General features: G+C 43.8%; 1 protein-coding gene across 1 annotated transcript in view; it reads right to left on the bottom strand.

The window, feature by feature from the left end:
• ABCC2 (ATP binding cassette subfamily C member 2) overlaps nucleotides 1–18,362 on the bottom strand; it is a 73,358-nt gene that overhangs the window by 17,377 nt on the left and 37,619 nt on the right. The window contains exons 16-24 of the mRNA XM_005698320.3: nucleotides 17,844–17,970; nucleotides 13,304–13,480; nucleotides 11,513–11,680; nucleotides 9,333–9,513; nucleotides 5,249–5,369; nucleotides 4,857–4,992; nucleotides 3,780–3,999; nucleotides 3,492–3,646; nucleotides 1,168–1,323 (exon numbers count right to left, since the gene is read on the bottom strand). Coding sequence (XP_005698377.2) covers nucleotides 1,168–1,323; nucleotides 3,492–3,646; nucleotides 3,780–3,999; nucleotides 4,857–4,992; nucleotides 5,249–5,369; nucleotides 9,333–9,513; nucleotides 11,513–11,680; nucleotides 13,304–13,480; nucleotides 17,844–17,970 — 1,441 coding nt within the window. The remainder of the gene's footprint in view (nucleotides 1–1,167; nucleotides 1,324–3,491; nucleotides 3,647–3,779; nucleotides 4,000–4,856; nucleotides 4,993–5,248; nucleotides 5,370–9,332; nucleotides 9,514–11,512; nucleotides 11,681–13,303; nucleotides 13,481–17,843; nucleotides 17,971–18,362) is intronic.

Here is an 18,362-nt window from a genome sequence, read left to right on the forward strand (position 1 = left end):
GCGAGGATCTGGGGTTGGTGGGGAACAGGGGAGCACGAAAGCAAGACACTATGCCACAGCCCTAGAGGCTGGAATATTCCAAGGAGTTCTGTCAGCCTAATCCATATGCTCCCAAGAATCTGCACATATTTTTTTTTTTTTGCACATATTTCTAAATGACCGTAGTGAGAAAAATGGTCTCTAAAGGGATAAATGCAGCTGGGGAACAAGGGGTTTGGAAAGGAGAGATGGGCAATAAGTGGCTCAAGAAAGGTGTGCTGATGCATGCATGCTAAGTCGCTTCAGCCATGTCTGACTCTCTGTGACCCCATGGACTGTAGCCTCCCAGGCTCCTCTGTCCATGGAATTTTCCAGGCAAGATAGCCATTCCCTTCTCCAGGGGATCCAACCCAGGGATTGAACCTGGGTCTCCTGCATTGTAGGTGAATTCTTTACTGACTAAGCCACCAGGGAAACCCAGAGGATTTGTTGAAATCAGGGAAGAGCTAGGCATGGGTGAGTCAGAATTCAAAATGTTATACGTGGATGTTTCCTTAAATATCCTGCCTCTTATTAGTTGGTTTGTTACTAACAGAGATGACAATGTACCTGAGGAACTCAACACAAAGCCCAGCAGTGTAAACTTGCCACAGCCACAAGGCTGCCCTTCACTGAAGGGCTTCAGGATTGGTTTCTCAAGGTGATCAATTTATCCCAAATGTAGCTGCTGGGACAAGAATTCTCTCTACAGCGTCCTTCCCCTCATTCCCTCCCCTTATTACAGGCACAGAGCCCTTTCTACTTGCTCTAGTTTTCCGTGAGGCTTGGCTATCAAACTGCTTGTGCCCTCAAGACCACAGTGGAATTGAGCCTGAACCCCCACCCCGCCCCACTCACCGCCCCACCGCAGACACCCCAGTGAAAGGAGAACTGCCCTGAAGTGAAGAGACTGGGCTCCTGCTGAGGGATATCTCCAAGTAGATCAACCTAAGCCAACCAAGGAAGCAGCCTTAGCACACCTCTTCTAGAAGCCACCACCAACCTCACCATTGTGAAGATGGTATGTTAATATCTGACTCAATGACAAAGATGCTAGAGGGGTGGGGGGTGACTAGCCGTAAACACAAGAGAAGAACTTAAGCTTTTATGAGTAGAGAAGAAGAGGAACCTAGCCATTTCCAAACCTACCTGAACAGACACATAAATGATGCCAAGAGGGATGATGACAACGACGAAGATGGGAGTGGCCAGGCAGATCATGACCAGGGTGCTGACGATGCCCAGGAAGCACAAGACCCAGCTGCGTAAAGACATGGGGAGGGTGTCATCCACCGTGGAGATATCCTAGGGACACAGGAGGAGAGATGGTGTGCTCATGAATTCCTGGGACATTTCACACCTTCTCAGTTGCGGCAGGGAATTGGCTTTGTCATATCAGAATGCAAATAACTGTCCAGGGTTGAGAGAAAAAAAAGAAACCCTCACCAACTATCAGTTCTGTGAAGATTACTTTTGATCCTTAACTGGTATAAATGCTCCATCCTTCCTTCCTCCCCTACTTTCATCTCCTCTTAAGGGCTCAGCCACCTACTCCAGAGGACCCAGAGTCTAATACCCCTTTATGGTCTGAGCCACCTCCCTCACAAAACTCACTATACAATTAATGATAGTTTCCTTTTTCCCATGTCCCAAATAAATAATGATATGTATTATTATATATAATATTTATTTTATATTTATAAAATGTAGATTATATATGTTTAACATATATAATATGTATTATATATATACACATATATTATATATAAATAATTACATGTGTATGTACATAATTAATCTTCTAAAAAAGAAAACACAGAGAACTTATATTGAGTTACTTAGCCAACAGTCATATTTTGCTAACCGTTTTTGCATGAAGAAGGAAACTATCATTAACTGTATGCTGAGCTTTGTGGTGGAGGTGACTCAGATCATAAAGGAGAGTTAGATCCCAGGTCCCCTGGAGCCAATGGCTGAGCCTTTAAGAAGAGACGGAGGTAGGGGAGGAAGGATGGAGAATCTATGCCAGTTAATGGTCAAAAGTAATCTGCACAGAACTGATAGTGAGAACGTCTTTTTTTCTCTCAACCCTGGACACAGTTATGAGGAGGGCATGGAAACCCACTCCAGTATTCTTGCCTGGAGAATCCCCGTGGACAGAGAAGCATGATGGGCTACAGTCCAAGGCCATAAAGAGTCAGGCACGACTGAAGTGCATGAGCATGCGTATACATATATATATCACAACATGGAAAAGTGTGGGCAATCTTTGCAAAATTCCTCTGAGAAATCTCCCCATCCAAAATTATGTCCTTTTTAAGGCTCCAATAAAGAGCAGAAAGCCGATGTAAATTGTCTCCAATGACGTCATGCCCACCATTTTTGTTGCAGAGGAAAGTGACAAGTGGGGGCCAGCCCACTTTTGAAGTAGTCGCCATGTCCCCAAAACCTGGCTGTAGGCTAGGAGCTAGACTTTCTGTGTCTGCTACAAGACCAAACTATGTGTAGCCCTACCCTTATGTAGGGCTCAGAACTGCTAAGACATTTAAAAATGTGCACCCTCTTCTACAAACAGAAGTTTGAAAATTCTCTTGGTGATAGTTGAATATTACTCTGAATTGTCTGGTTTCCTCTGTTCCTGATATTTCCATCTCATATTCATTAAGAATCAATGAGTTCAGTCCGGTCCATGGTAGAGAGCCATCTATGACCTTTGCATTTATTGAACATCTCAATCCTCAGTACAGTCCTTGGCTCATAGAAGGTACTCAATAAATGTTGAATGAACAAATGCTAAGGGTTCAAGAATCCACAGCCGATGGAGACAGTGTTCCAGAACTCCATTCAAATCACAAGATTCTATAATCCAGACCTCATTTACTTATTTGTAAAGCATCAAAAATGGGAGTTTCAGGACTGGAAGCAGCGACCAAGCAAAGGGTTACCCCGCTGTCACTTCTACTCACTGTCACAACCAGGACTCTCCTTTCACCTGTGTTTTTCCCTCTGCAGAGAAACCCTTCACATCCTGCTTCCAGTGCCACCGGCCCAGCCCTCCCCCCGCCATCTCTCTGGCTAACTTCTACCGCTTGAATTTCACCCTTCCTGACATCTCCCACCCTTGGTCATGCAGACACAGCTGGCACCTTTTTCCTGTCTCTCTTTCATACTCCCAGAAAGCCACTGTGTGCACTGTTGCTCCTGGTTTTCCCATATTCTATCATCATCCTTTATTTCCTTGGCCATCTCCCTCACTTGTTGGTGACCTACTTAAAGGGCCACAGTGGTTCATCCCTGTATCCTCAGGACCCTTAGTACCACACACAAGGTATTCCAGAAACATCTGCATGCTGAGTGGGACTAAAGAACTGGAACTGCCCAGCGTTGTCTAGGGGGAAAATGAGAATTCTTTCCCTGTTGGAAACAGAAAGACCTCAGCCATAAACGCGTCTTACAGCCCTTGAGATACTTACACCAGCAAACCTGTTCACTATCCGACCTATGGGTGTTGTGTCAAAAAAACTCATGGGTGCTCGAAGGATATTGTTCAGCAGTTGCTTGTGAAGGATGTTTGATGCATGGTTACAACCATAGACACTCCAGATGTTCGCTACGAACACAAAGAAACCTAGAAATGGAAGCAGTGTAGTCAGCACCGTGCACAGGGACCCCTAGAGACTCGCGCCAGGGACACAGCGGCAAATGCTTTCCCAAGCGGAGGCAAAGGAAGGGGACCTATAGACTGTCGCCATCACACATACCTTGTGCTATTCCCAGAGCTCCATAGACGCCAACTCTCAGGTCCCTCTGAGAGGATGGATAGTTGGTGCCGTTGTATTGTTTAGAGTCGCTGGTCCAAGCACTGAGCCAGAGGTTTGATCCAATAAAAGCCACATAATAGATCACAAACCCCAAGAGGATGAAGACTATCGAGCACCATCCTATTGCTTGTAGGTATTTCAGGTAGATGGAGAACTTCACCTGCAAAGCCCCCACCTCAGTGTTAGCAGAAGTCCTACTGGCATTTTGGGTTTCCCTGATGGCTCAGATGGTAAAGAATCTGCCTGCAATGCAGGAGACCCAGGTTCAATCCCTGGGTTGGGAAGATCCCTTGAAGAACAGAATGGCAACCCACTCCAGGACTCTTGCCTGGATAATCTCATGGAGGGAGGAGCCTGGCAGGCTACAGTCAATGGGGTCGCAAACAGTAGGGCACAACTGAGCAACTGACACACACTATTGACTTTCGGTGAGGAATATCAATCATTGGGGAATGCAGTGCTTCGGAGAAGTGGATAGCAGGTAGCAAAATTCGGTAAGGGGTCACATTTCTACACGGGCAAGATAATAATCAATGCTGAAATATAATGCAGGATAAATAACCATCAGATTATCAATGAACTTCTAGATGAAATTAAGAGCAACAGATATAAAAACAGAGTGGGACAGATAAGGCTATACCACAGACCGTGTTTTATTAATGTTTAAGACCTTAAATTTAGGAGCTTGGTCTTAAGTTTTACTAATTTGAACAGTGTGCTATGAGTTTGATAGGTTGGTATTCTCCAGCTCCCAGAATTGCTTCTCATTTTTGTTGCTTTCACACGTGAAGTGTGGTGTGACGATATTCACAGGATGTGTGTCATTCTTCATGGAAGTACGATTTGATAAAGAGCCTAGAGCCTCTGCTAACATTTCAATGATAAATTTAAAGACTGGCAGTGCACATAAGACATATTCCTCTACAGATATGTATTCAAATCATCAAACTTAAAAATATTCGAATCCCAAGCCTTCTATCACCTCTAATGAATGGTACTTTTCACTGTGACATTCACCTTTCCAGTTTGTACAAATTCCTTCTTGATGAGTTTTTGTCCTCTCACTGGTTCTTCCTCTTCCTTCAGGATATTCGCATTCCGAATTTTCAAGGAGTCTTTTAGGGACTTCAGATGCCTGCTACTGGACCTAGATCTGAAAGATTGAGAGGGGAAGTTTTCCTTCCAAGTGTCTTCTTGGAAGCAGGTGTCACGGTCGTTCTGTGTGCATCATGGTGCATTTCAGAGCAGATGATCATAGGGGAAGCCACCCCAACCCTACTCCCCATGCTCGGAAGCAAAAGGAGAGCTGGGAGCATCCACGTGGACACTCAGGGAAAAAAAGAGGAAAAGAGAATGATCAAGGGGAACTACGGAAGTAATGCGGGCTGCCAGCTGAACAGATGACCAACCTGCGGCTCAGTGTTCGATGAAGATCGTTCTCTCTTTTCATGGACAAGGAGGCCACATCCTCTGAGATTTCCTCCACACTGGGCACCAGCCCACAGTCATCGTCTTCACTGTCCTCATTGACTAGGAGACACATCAAAGGTTAAGGAGAGAGCTGCATGGAGCTGTCATAGCCCCATGAACAAGGAGAGAAGTCTTTTCTGATTTTGTTGGCCTTGACAAGAGATCTCAGATGTACATACAGGTTGGAATCTTTTACTCCAGAAATACTATTTATTAGGGCATCTCTTTGAGAAATACCAGAATACAGGAAAGATGAGTTAATATTACACTGGAAGATAAAAGGCAAAACGGAGAATATTTCCAGAAACTTCTAAGTTCCTTTGGAGCAGGAAAGAACTTTTAAGTATTATAGGAGACAAACAGTAGAGTCATAATCCTCAGGACTAAAAAGGTGTGTGTAAATTTAAAATGTTCTGCTTGAAATTAAAATAATTTAAAGCATTTTAAAAAAGCATACCCTGAAAAGGTAAAACAGCTTGGGCTGTGAAAATCGTAATGACCTCCAGAAATTGAGACTTCTGTAAAAGCAATGAGCATAATGGTCAGAAATGATCAAAACCAAATTTTCCATAACTTTGAAGTTAACCAAAGGCTTGCAAAAATCCAAGGAGCATTTATTTAGGAAAAAAGGCTAAATCTCAGAAAGAACAGTAAGCTTTGTAATAGTTTAATTTACCCTATTTCCCTGTCCCTCTCCTTAGATCTGCTGTAGTCTAGAAAACCAACAGCAAACCAATTACAATTATTGTAACCTTGCAGCTACTGGAGGGAACAGTGTGGGTTCAGAACATGCCCAAAACCTCATTGCTGGACAATTGTCATTATTCGACAGCCTGGCAGTCCTCTGGAAAACCCCATTCACAGGGCTTGTCTTTACTGGGCCTGACTTGGCATTGGCTCTAATAATCAGCAGTTGTTTAACATCTCAGCTGCCTGTGTCAGTGATAACTGCTGGGGCAAATAAGAAACCGACCAAGAACTTAAAAAAAAATCTGGGGAATAAGATATTCATAGGGAGTTTTGATATCTTCAGTATATTCCTAGCAATCAAGTATGTCAAACATATGTGTAGGGTTGTACACCTACCCAAGAAAGACTTGAGAATGTCTTACTCCCTTACCTCTGGCTTAACTTCAGACTCTGGGCAAGCAGGCAACAAAGACTGAGATAGAACTCAGTTCCATCTGGCTCAGTCAACCACACCAGTCAAGTTCCTGCTGGCTTGTTAAAAAAGACATGCCCCCCACCCCTCATTCCCACAGAGTCTCTCAGCAAAGGCTGAGTGACTTATTGGTTGCAAGCACTTAATGAAACCTCTAACCTCTTGGTCATCATCTGACCACTAAGCCAACCAAGCAGGAATATCAGTGACCACATGAAATAAAGCATGAAATAAAGCATGAAATAAAGCATGTAGACTTAACAGAATTAGTTCGGGAAACTAAGCGTTAGGAAGAGGAACCACAACAAATCCTGGTGGAGGAAGGAGAGGAGAGAGCTTATATTTCCAGAATTGTTAAACTAATTAAAATGATCAGTTTCCAGCAAAAAATGAGACATACAAGGAAGCAGGAAAGTATGGGGTTGTACACAGGAGAGAGAAAAAAAAGCGGTCAGCAGAAACTGTACTCAAGGAAGCACAGGTGTTGGACTTACTGACAAAGATTTTAAGTCAGCTATGATAAGTATGCTCAGAAAACAACAGGAAACCATGTCTCAAGATCTAAAGGAAGTGAAAAGAAAGTGTTAGTCAGTCAGTCATGTCCGACTCTTTGTGACCCCATAGATTGTAGCCCACCAGGCTTCTCTGTCCATGGAATTCTCCAGGCAAGAATACTGGAGTGGGTTGCCATTTCCTTCTCCAGGGGATCGTCCCCACCCAGGGATTGGATCTGGGTCTCTAAAGGGAAGTTCTAGGCCCACTGGGATGGGCCCCTGATCCAATACGTCTGATGTCCTTGTGAAAAGGGGAAACGTGGACACAAATGCGCATAAGAGAGAAAACCATGTGAAGACGAAGGCAGAGGTTGATGTTGTGTATCTATAGCCAAGAATGCCAAAGACTGCCAGCAAATCACTCGGAGAAAAACCTGGAATAGATCCTTCCCTGTTACCTTCAGAAGGAACACATCTTGTTGACACCTTGATTTTGGACTTCTCACCTCTGCAACGGTGAGTGACAATACATTTCTGTTGTGTAAGACACCAAGTTTGTAGTGTTTTGTTACAATGGCTAATTAGGAAACACTGAGCCCACATTGACACAGGTTACCTTGCCCTCTTGCCCTTTCCTTTCTTCTACCGTCTGGGGTCTGTACCTTGAGCCCTGGAAACCACACAACAGCATGCCAGGCACTGCGGCTTACACAACTTCTCAGAAATGGCCTGTCAGTGTGACCCAAACGAAGGGTTTGCAAACTCTCTCTGTACACAAAAGACAGGATTCTTCAAAGGGGCCGTCTACCCCTGGGGGTTTAGATAAACAGAACTCACATCCAGGCAAATCAGAAGAAAAAAGTTGAGAATTAGAATGAGAAACCTGTACAGGTTGAGGTGATGTGGTTAACTGAGCGGTAACTCAGGGGATCCAGCATCAGACCCTTCCCTCTGCTGGAGACCAGTCCCCAGGCAGGCGCTTTTTGTTTTCTCCAGGCCAATCCCCGGAGCACATAAAGGCTGATGGAAAGCTCTGACCCCCTCCTTCCTGCTGGTATCCCTGCTCAACTTTCCTGCACTGGCTCCCAGTCCCTGTAGCCCACACCATCCTAAGGTCATCGAAGACACCAAAGGTCAGTCTTCGTTTCTATAAACACTGTCTTGCCAGTGTTTATAGACTTCCTGGTTTAGGCTTTTCTTTCTGACTCTTGTGGTTTAAAACTATCACATATTTCTGACCTCAAGGCTTGAATGTGCTCCCACTTCTAGGCTCTGAAGTTTCTACCTCTTCTGATTGACTCTCAGAATGCCCCTGCAGATCTTGCTTTCTCAGCCCTGACCTCCTGTTGGTAATTGCCACCTGAAGCAGATACCCAGAACCATGCCTGGGATGACTCCTGGCAGGTTCTTGGGAGGGACCTCAGAGACCAGGGCTCCATTACTGCCTGGAACTAATCAGTGACCCCAGTGGTCCTGTATTAGGTTGGGGCCATTCCTGTGGTATATTGTGACACTATGCAACTGCCATCATTCTGTTCTGCTTTGAAACACCCAGCGGTGTTTGGTATGTTAGTCAAGATCCCTTTGTTAGGGCTTAGCAATGATTTAGCAGTACACTATTAATACCAGGTATTATGAAGCTGTCCAGGAAGTGCTTTTAATGAGTTTGAATAGGTAGGGTGGAATATGTGAAGTAGGGCATTCCCTAAAAGGGGGTCACTCCTGCCCCTGGTGTCTCTTCTCTCCCACAAGAGCTAATCACCCCATACCTCCAGTCATCTTGTAACTGAACTGAAAGTCGCTCAGCCATGTCCGACTCTTTGCAGCCCCATGGACTGTATAGTCCATGGAATTCTCCAGGCCAGAATACTGAAGTAGGTAGCCTTTCCCTTGTCCAGGGGATCTTCCCAACCCAAGGATTGAACCCAGGTCTCCCGCAGTGCAGAAGGATTCTTTGCCAGCTGAGCCACATGGGAAGCCCAAGAATACTGGAGTGGGTAGCCTATCCCTTCCCCAAGGGATCTTCCTGACCCAGGAATCAAACTGCGGTCTCCTGCACTGCAGGCAGATTCTTTACCAACCGAACTATCAGGGCAGCCCCATTTTCTAAAGAGTAACCTATGACTACATGTCAGAGGCCAGATGAGCTGGATGGGCCCCTAGTTTGGCTCACATGAAAAATGTCTATGTTTGTGTTTCTTTACAGAGACCCAAAACACAGGAAGAACAGATATTGGATCTCTGGCTAACTCACTTCCGCATCTAGTCCACTGGGTGCTGAGCAGGTCAGCAGGCAAATAGTGGTAGTTTTCTACTCCCGTCCCTTCCATACCCAAGTTCTATCCTGTCCCAGTCCTCTTCACATACCTGTGGCCTCATCTTCAGGACCCGTCTGTTTCACAAATGTCTTCAGATTCTTAGCAAATAATCCTTTATTGGCCAGCAGAGTGCTGTAGGATCCCTTCTCCATGATGGTGCCATTCCCCACAACCACAATCTCATCCACTTGGGGAAGAAAGTGAATGCTGTGTGTCACCAAGATTCGAGTCTGTAAAAATAACAGCAAGTTGTGCTGACGATCCTGTGACCACCTTCTTTAGCTTACTCTTGAAAAGGAAAAACAGAGTCACTGTGGGGCTTTGCTTCCAAATGCGGCCCTGACCACTTAACCTTTTTTCTTTTACTTTCTCTTTACTTCCCAGCATCTCATCCTAAAATCTGACTGTGTGTGTAAAACGAGACTCCTGTCATCATGAATATATTCAGTTATTTTCCTGTAGTGACAGTGAGGTTTGCCCTGCACACATTTCCCTCCAGCTTTCTGGGCAGCCAAGAGTCAGGCTTAGTGATGTCACTTGAGATAAAGGGCTATCAGTACAACTGAGGCACGCAAAACTAACTGCCCTCTCACTAATCAGCAAACCACTGATCTAACAAGAACTGCCCAGATTATTTCAGCATGTTAGGAACATTACAGGTCAAGGACCTTTGTCTTTGGCCCAGGCCCTCTCTGGTGTGGAGGACTTGGCACTCCTTGTATTGTTGTCTATTTATGGACCACACTGACTCCTGACACAGGGATTCCACTCAAAGAAAGATGAACACTTGCAGATGAGTAATGAGGCTCAAATAGGGGTCATGGTATTGAGATGAGCCTCTGGTGCAATAGCCCAAGCCCACTGCCTCTGCTTTCTACAGACAGCCCCACAGACACTAGGTCACTCGTATCACGAAGATGCAGGAGAGGCCCATCTTTGAGTCTCAGCTCAAAGCCAGCCCTTTTGGTCGCCTTTCCTGAGTCCCCAGGCAAGAACTGGGTATTTCTCCAATGTTTCCTCTGTAGTTTATATGTTGTTGGGGTTTAGCTGCTAAGTCATGTCTGACTCTTTTGCAACCCCATAAACTGTAACCCGCCAGGCTCTTCTGTTCATGGGATTTCCCAGGCAAGAATACTGGAGTGGGTTGCCATTTCCTTCTCCAGGGGCATCTTCCCAACCCAGGAATCAAACTTGAGTCTCCTGCTTTGCAGGCTGATTCTTTACCACTGAGCCACCTGGGAGAGCCACCTGGGAAACCCTCCAGATAGTAGTTTGTATAGATTGCCATTAAAAATAATTCTTGTGTTATAATATTATTGCTTGCTTTTTGATATGTCTGCCAGTTAGATAAGTCACTTGAGAGCAGAGACGAGAGCTTTTCATCTGCTTGCCCAGTCTTTGCAATGAACCAGCCCCAGAGTGGGTATTCAGTTTAAGAATGAATGCAGCCAATTAGCTTTAAGGACAGAAAGCAGGACCAAAAATAGGAGGGAAAGTGAGTTCCCGTTGACTCACTGATCTGAGAGAGACGTAAAAGGCCTCAAAGGGACAGCTGCCCTGTCAATCCTACCAGCCTGAGTGGAAGCATTCAAAAAAATCTTGAAGGGAGCAAGCCAAACACAAGACAGAGTGCTGCCAGCCCCCACTCTACACTTGCTATTGGAGGGAATGCTTCCAACATCTTGCCCATCTTCCTCTCTCCAGAGGCTGGTGTTTGGTGTTGAAAATTCCAGCCCTCCCATCACTTGTCCTCCCATCACGTGTGGACTATGCGTTTAAACAAGCTCCAGAAGATGGTGAAGGACAGGGAAGCCTGGTGTGCTACAGTCCATGAGATTGCAGAGTTGGACGCAACTGAGCAACTGAACAACAGCAAGTTCTATGCCAGGAACTAGTGACAAAATCAAACATATTTCTTCCTATATGACAGATCTCTAAGGACTTTTTAATCATAATTAATCACCCTTAATTAATAAGAGGCTCAATGTTGGAGCCAGAGAATAGCTCAATGTTGGAGCCAGAGAATAAGGCTCAAATTACCCAGTTCTCACATAAGCTATGACCACTAGATGGGAGACCTCACCAGGCCATTTCCTGCAAGACCAGCAGGATATTATCTCCTCAGCAGCCCAGGAGGGCAGGGAAATAAGGGAATCTGCTTTAGGACCCAGCAGTCCTAGGAGATGTGTGCCCTTCTTCATGTCTTCATCACTTTAAATAAGTTCTCACCTTGCCTTTCAATAGGCCATTGGGACCCAAGACCTTGTTGAAAATATGTTTTCCCACATGGGCATCCACAGCTGACAGAGGGTCATCCAGAATATAGATGTCTGAATTTTGATAGGTAGCTCTGGCCAGGCTGATCCGCTGCTTCTGACCCCCACTGAGATTTATACCCTGAGGAAGAAAAGAATTTACATTAAGTACTGAAACTGAGTCCCCCTAAAACTGAGTTCTTCTACTGAATTTATGATAAACATCTCTATTCAAAACTTTATTCCCATTCTTGGCTCATACCTGTTCCCCTCAAGTTAAGGAATATAAAAGGGAGGATTGAAACAAAGCAGGACCCTGCAGGGCAACCTCCTGGGTACAAAAGCCCCTCTGTGTCCCGTTTCTTATTTGTAGAAAAAAAAGAAAAAAGCTTTCGTCTCCCTGGCCTTCCTGAGTTCCAAGCAGTTACTAATTAGGGAAGCGAGGGAATGTGGAAACAAAGGAAAAGCAGTCAAGAAACAATAGTTCAGCTATAAAACAGAGCCCCAGCTCCTCCTTAAGGGGGATATGTAACAATCTGCATATCTCTAAATTGTTCTGCAGAAACAAAAATTCTCATGCAGTTGGAGGATGCTAACTGCACGCTGACCATAAGCACTTAGACCTGAATGAAACTGGTTGGAACCAGAAGGTTGGTGATTAAGAGTCCTGAAATAGCACCCTGTCACTTTACCACCAACCAATCAGAAGAAAGTCTACAAGCTGCAACCCTCACCCCAGATGTTGCCTTTAAAAACCCTCTCCTGAAAGCCACTGAGGAGTTCCAGTATTTCGAGCATTAGCTGCCCGTTCTCCTTGCTTGGCCCTGCAATAAACTGTACTTTCCTGTACCACAGCTCCGTGTCAGTAGGCTGGCTTTGTTGCATGGTGGACAGCCAGACTTGTATAAAGGAACACAAGTTCCTTTATACAAATAAATATCTCTGATTCAAATAAATAACTTTAAACCTAATAATTAAATGTGTGCCCAGGTTATCATTTTATATCATATAATGTACTTATCTTGTTGTTGTTTTTGTTTCCTGCCCCAGGAGAATGTAGAGCTATATCAGGGTGGGTTTTCTGTTTGTTTGTGGATATAACTCCAGCACTTAAAATACTATTTGACACACAGTAGGTACTCAAGAAATGTATGCTGAATTAAGAAACAAAATCACTCTAGAGCTGTTATCTGCAGTCTCCTAACCTCAAGACCTTTCTGCAAAAGACTGCTGTATATTTTTTATTATATTTATTTTTAATAATGGGGAAAGAGGATAAAAACATCTTAAATAAATAGCAATCAGGGATTTGTAAACCAATTATACTATATTCATATAATATGAAATGGTCATTAAAAATTAACTTTTAAGAAAGGCATTTAATAATGTATTAGATTTCTATGTGTTCACTGCAGATTATTAGAACCCTACTCTGGCCCACATTAGTGTACAGAGTTAGAGTTCAGACAGCTCCCGTCTGCCTCTGGCCCTCCACCAGAGATCTACCTCGTGTTAGCTGCTGGTTAGTTAACCAGGTCCTAGGTTCATTATCTTTCCTTTAGATTACACAACTCTTATATTTGCTTTCAGGTACAAAATTTTTAATTTCTGAGTTATTTGCACAAAATCTTGTGCAAACTCAAGTTTTCTGATGCTTGTTCCAGGCTTGACTACCAAAATTGATCAACTATTTCCCCGCCGTGCACCTCTTTACCATCCTCTCTCTTTTCCTTCAGCCTTCAGGATCCCCTCGTGTCCCAAGTACCTTCTCTCCAATCTCAGCCATGTCTCCTCCAGGCAGCACTTCCAAGTCAGGGAGGAGGGCACAGGCTTCCAGAACTTGCTGGTATTTCTTTTCATCCAACTCTGATCCAAAAAGGATGTTTTCCTTTATGGTGCCGTTCTGGATCCAAGACTGCTGTGGGACATAGGCTACGGAGCCCTGGATGGGAAGGATTAGACCACATGACTGCTCTGCACCTCTGGAAATGCAGGGCTGAAGGAGGGGGTGCTGGAGGTGGGAGGGACAAATGGAATGTAGCTTTGGAAAAATGTCAGGCTGACTGGACAATTGATCTTTATAAAGGTACATGTATTTATTGCACCAACTAGGGAGAAAAAGTCAATATCCTATGCATCATTTAAAGTCTCCTTTTTGGACTGTCACTCTCTAGCCATGATCTGAAAGTTGAAGGATGAATGCACATGCTGCTTCTAGAACAGGGTTTTAGTCAGACCCTAGTGAGTTTACTAGGACAAACATAGGGCCAGCACTGATAGGGGAAACCAGATAGATGACATCTTAGAAAGTAAGAATTCAGAGATGGAAATTTGGGCACCAGGCTGATGCATGAATCTGATCATGTCAAAAAAAGATCGAGGATAAATGCCCTCGGGTTTGAGGACAAACTTGGTTATGAATTAGCAGGAAAAAACGCCCTAAAAGGAGTTAGGAGACAGAGATAAATCTGTTGAGTCTGATCTGCTATGCTGCATGTTTATTTAATGTAAACTATCTCATTCAATTCAGTTGCTCAGTCGTGTCCAACTCTGCGACCCCATGAATCGCAGCACGCCAGGCCTCCCTGTCATCACCAACACCCGGAGTTCACCCAAACTCATGTGCATCGAGTCGGGATGCCATCCAGCCATCTCATCCTCTGCCGTCTCCTTCTGCTCCTGCCCCCAATCCCTCCCAGCATCAGGGTCTTTTCCAATGACTCAACTCTTCACAAGAGGTGGCCAAAGTATTGGAGTTTCAGCTTTAGCATCAGTCCTTCCAATGAACACTCAGGACTGATCTTTAGGATGGACTGGTTGGATCTCCTTGCAGTCCAAGGGACTCATAAGAGTCTTCTCCAGCACCACAGTTCAAAAGCATCAATTCTTTGGCGCTCAACTTTCTTCACAGTCCAACTCTTACATCCATACATGACTGCTGGAAAAACCATAGCCTTGACTAGACAGACCTTTGTTGGCAAAGTAATATCTCTGCTTTTGAATATGCTATCTAGGTTGGTCATAACTTTCCTTCCAAGGAGCAAGCGTCCTTTAATTTCATGGCTGTAGTCACCATCTGCAGTGATTTTGGAGCCCCCCAAAATAAAGGCTGACACTGTTTTCATGGTTTCCCCATCTATTTCCCAGGAAGTGATGGGACCAGATGTCATGATCTTCGTTTTCTGAATGTTGAGCTTTAAGCCAACTTTTTCACTCTCCTCTTTCACTTTCATCAAGAGGCTTTCGAGTTCCTCTTCACTTTCTGCCATAAGGGTGGTGTCATCTGCATATTTGAGGTGATTGATATTTCTCCCAGCAATCTTGATTCCAGCTTGTGCTTCTTCCAGCCCAGCGTTTCTCATGATGTACTCTGCATATAAGTTAAATAAGCAGGGTGACAATATACAGCCTTGATGTACTCCTTTTCCTATTTGGAACCAGTCTGTTGTTCCATGTCCAGTTCTAACTGTTGCTTCCTGACTTGCATATAGGTTTCTCAAGAGGCAAGTCAGGTGGTCTAGTATTCCAATCTCTTTCAGAATTTTCCACAATACATTGTGATCCACACAGTCAAAGGCTTTGGCATAGTCAATAAAGCAGAAATAGATGTTTTTCTGGAACTCTCTTGCTTTTTCGATGATCCAGCGGATGTTGGCAATTTGATCTCTGGTTCCTCTGCCTTTCCTAAAACCAGCTGGAACATCTGAAAGTTTATGGTTCACATATTGCTGAAGCCTGGCTTGGAGAATTTTGAGAATTACTTTACTAGCGTGTGAGATGAGTGCAATTGTGCAGTAGTTTGAGCATTGCTTTTCTTTGGGATTTGAATGAAAACTGACCTTTTCCAGTCCTGTGGCCACTGCTAAGTTTTCCAAATTTGCTGGCATAATTGAGTTCAGCCCTTCACAGCATCATCCTTCAGGAGTTGAAATAGCTCAACTGGAATTTCATCACCTCCACTAACTTTGTTCGTAGTGATGCTTTCTAAGGCCTACTTGACTTCACATTCCAGGAATCTGGCTCTAGGTGAGTGGTCACACCATCGTGATTATCTGGGTCATGAAGATCTTTTTTGCACAGTTCTGTGTATTCTTGCCATCTCTTAATATCTTTTGCTTCTGTTAGGTCCATACCACGTCTGTCCTTTATCGAGCCCATCTTTGCATGAAATGTTCCCTTGGTATCTCTAATTTTCTTGAAGAGATCTCTAGCCTTTCCCATTCTGTTGTTTTCCTCTATTTCTTTGCATTGATTGCTGAGGAAGGCTTTCTTATTTCTCTTTGCTATTCTTGGGAATTCTGCATTCAAATGGGAACATCTTTCCTTTTCTCCTTTGCTTTTCGCTTCTCTTCTTTTCACAGCTATTTGTAAGGCCTCCTCAGACAGTCATTTTGGTTTTTTTGCATTTCTTTTCCATAGGGATGGTCTTGATCCCTGTTTCCTGTACAATGTCACGAACCTCCATCCATAGTTCATCAGGCACTCTATCAGGTCTAGCCCCTTAAATCTATTTCTCACTTCCACTGTATAACCATAAGGGATTTGATTTAGGTCATACCTGAATGGTCTAGTGGTTTTCCCTCCTTTCTTCAATTTAAGCCTGAATTTGGCAATCAGGAGTTCATGATCTGAGCCACAGTCAGGTCCCGGTCTTGTTTTTGCTGACTGTATAGAGCTTCTCCATCTTTGGCTGGAAAGAATATAATCAATCTGATTTTGGTGTTGACCATCTGGTGATGTAGAGTCTTCTCTTGTGTTGTTGGAAGAGGGTGTCTGCTATGACCAGTGCGTTCTCTTGGCAAAACTCTATTAGCCTTTGCCCTGCTCATTCCGTATTCCAAGGCCAAATTTGCCTGTTACTCCAAGTGTTTCTTGACTTCCTACTTTTGCATTCCAGTCCCCTTTAATGACAAGGACATCTTTTTTGGGTGTGAGTTCTAAAAGGTCTTGTAGGTGTTCATAGAACCGTCAAGTTCAGCTTCTTCAGTGTTACTGTTTGGGGCATAGGCTTGGATCACAGTGATATTAAATAGTTTGCCTTGGAAATGAACAGAGATCATTCTGTCGTTTTTGAGATTGCATCCAAGTACTGCACTTCGGGTTCTTTTTTGACCATGATGGCTACTCCATTTCTTCTAAGATTTCCTGCCCACAGTAGATATAATGGTCATCTGAGTTAAATTCACCCATTCCAGTCCATTTTAGTTCACTGATTCCTAGAATGTCGATGTTCACTCTTGACATCTCCTATTTGACCACTTCCAATTTGTCTTAATTAATGGACCAGGTTCCTATGCAATATTGCTCTTTACAGCATTGGACCTTGCTTCTATCACTGGTCACATCCACAACTGGGTATTGTTTTTGCTTTGGCTTGTTCCCTTCATTCTTTCTGGAGTTATTTCTCCACTGATCTCCTGTAGCATTCATGAACAGTATGAAAACTATCTCACTAATGATCAGGGAATAAATGTCAGTATAACATGGAAGAAGTGTTGGCTCTTAAAAATTTTCCAGGCTTGTCAATTTTAAGTAATCAGGGGCATATTTTCTTATAATAAAGAAGAATGGCTTAGCAATATATGAAGATCTTAAGAAGAAAAGCTAAAAATCTACAGACATGCCTCTTTTGGGTGCAAGTAGTGGCTGGTGAAATGATTCCAAGTACCTATAATTTTCCCTAAATTTAGCTCTCTGGTGAAGCTAAGAGTGCTGATGGAGATGCCTTGAAAACATTTCCTCTCTGTTAAAGTGCCCTCCAACACCCAGCTCTCAAAAGAAGAGGCAAGAGGCCCAGAACCAATTGTGAAGCTGGATACAACAGTCAGTGGAGATTTTACTATGCTACTGTTTTTACTGTTATTGCTCTTATTGGTTTTGTTGGTAGCCTGGCTGCATATATTTTTAATGATCTGTTCCAGCTCTTTCCCCAAGTCCTCTTATTTTTATTGTATAATTTTGTAGATTAAGGAGGTTTTCAGAAACATGGATTATAGTAGAATTACCTATACTTTGAAAGAAGACATCTTTCACCAGTTTTCAAACTTCAGTATGCACATGAGAATCACCTGGGGAGCTCATTAAAAAGGCAGGCTTTTAAAATCTACTCCAGAATATGATTATATATGTGGGGTAGGGCAAAGAATCTATAGTTTATAAGTCTCCTAGATGTCTCCAAGACCCCACCAACGGCAGCCTGACAGGAGCGGTTATCAGATTCTAACTGTTTCTCCCTACGAGAAGGCAGCACTCAGCACCGCCCACATCTGAGTGTCAGAAGTCTTCTCCTTGGCTTTCCTTCTCACCTTGACCGTGATGTGCCCGTGGACATTTTCCATTTCTCCCAGCATGGCTGACATCAAGGAAGATTTCCCAGAGCCTACAGTGCCCACCACAGCCACCAGCTGGCCTGGCATAATGTCCAAGTTCACACTGAAAGAGAGAAGTGTACTTGAAGGAAGTGGAGGGTAGACGTTCACGCCACTTCTCAGATGCCCAAAGGACTTCTCAGATGCCAAAGGAGATTTTCCTTCAAGATTGGAAAATATATCTTGAATATACAAAGTTTCAAAGTAGTCCTCTAATGTTTGTTTTTTTTTCCTCCAAGACTTTAGAGAGTAAGGCTTAATTTATAAGCTGTTTGTGCAAAAAGCCAGTTTCCAATGGTAAAATAATTTCAGAACTATGTGGCACCATTGAACAAGACCCTATTTGTTCAAATCCCAACTCTGCTACAGCTGAGCTGTGTGATCTTAGAGTCTCACTTCTCCTGGACTCTCAATTTCTAAACTAATGGGGCTGGGACAGAGTAATGCATCCCAAAC

The sequence above is a fragment of the Capra hircus genome, chromosome 26 (genome assembly GCF_001704415.2).
Source record: "Capra hircus breed San Clemente chromosome 26, ASM170441v1, whole genome shotgun sequence".
In the NCBI taxonomy this organism is placed as follows: Eukaryota; Metazoa; Chordata; class Mammalia; order Artiodactyla; family Bovidae; genus Capra; species Capra hircus.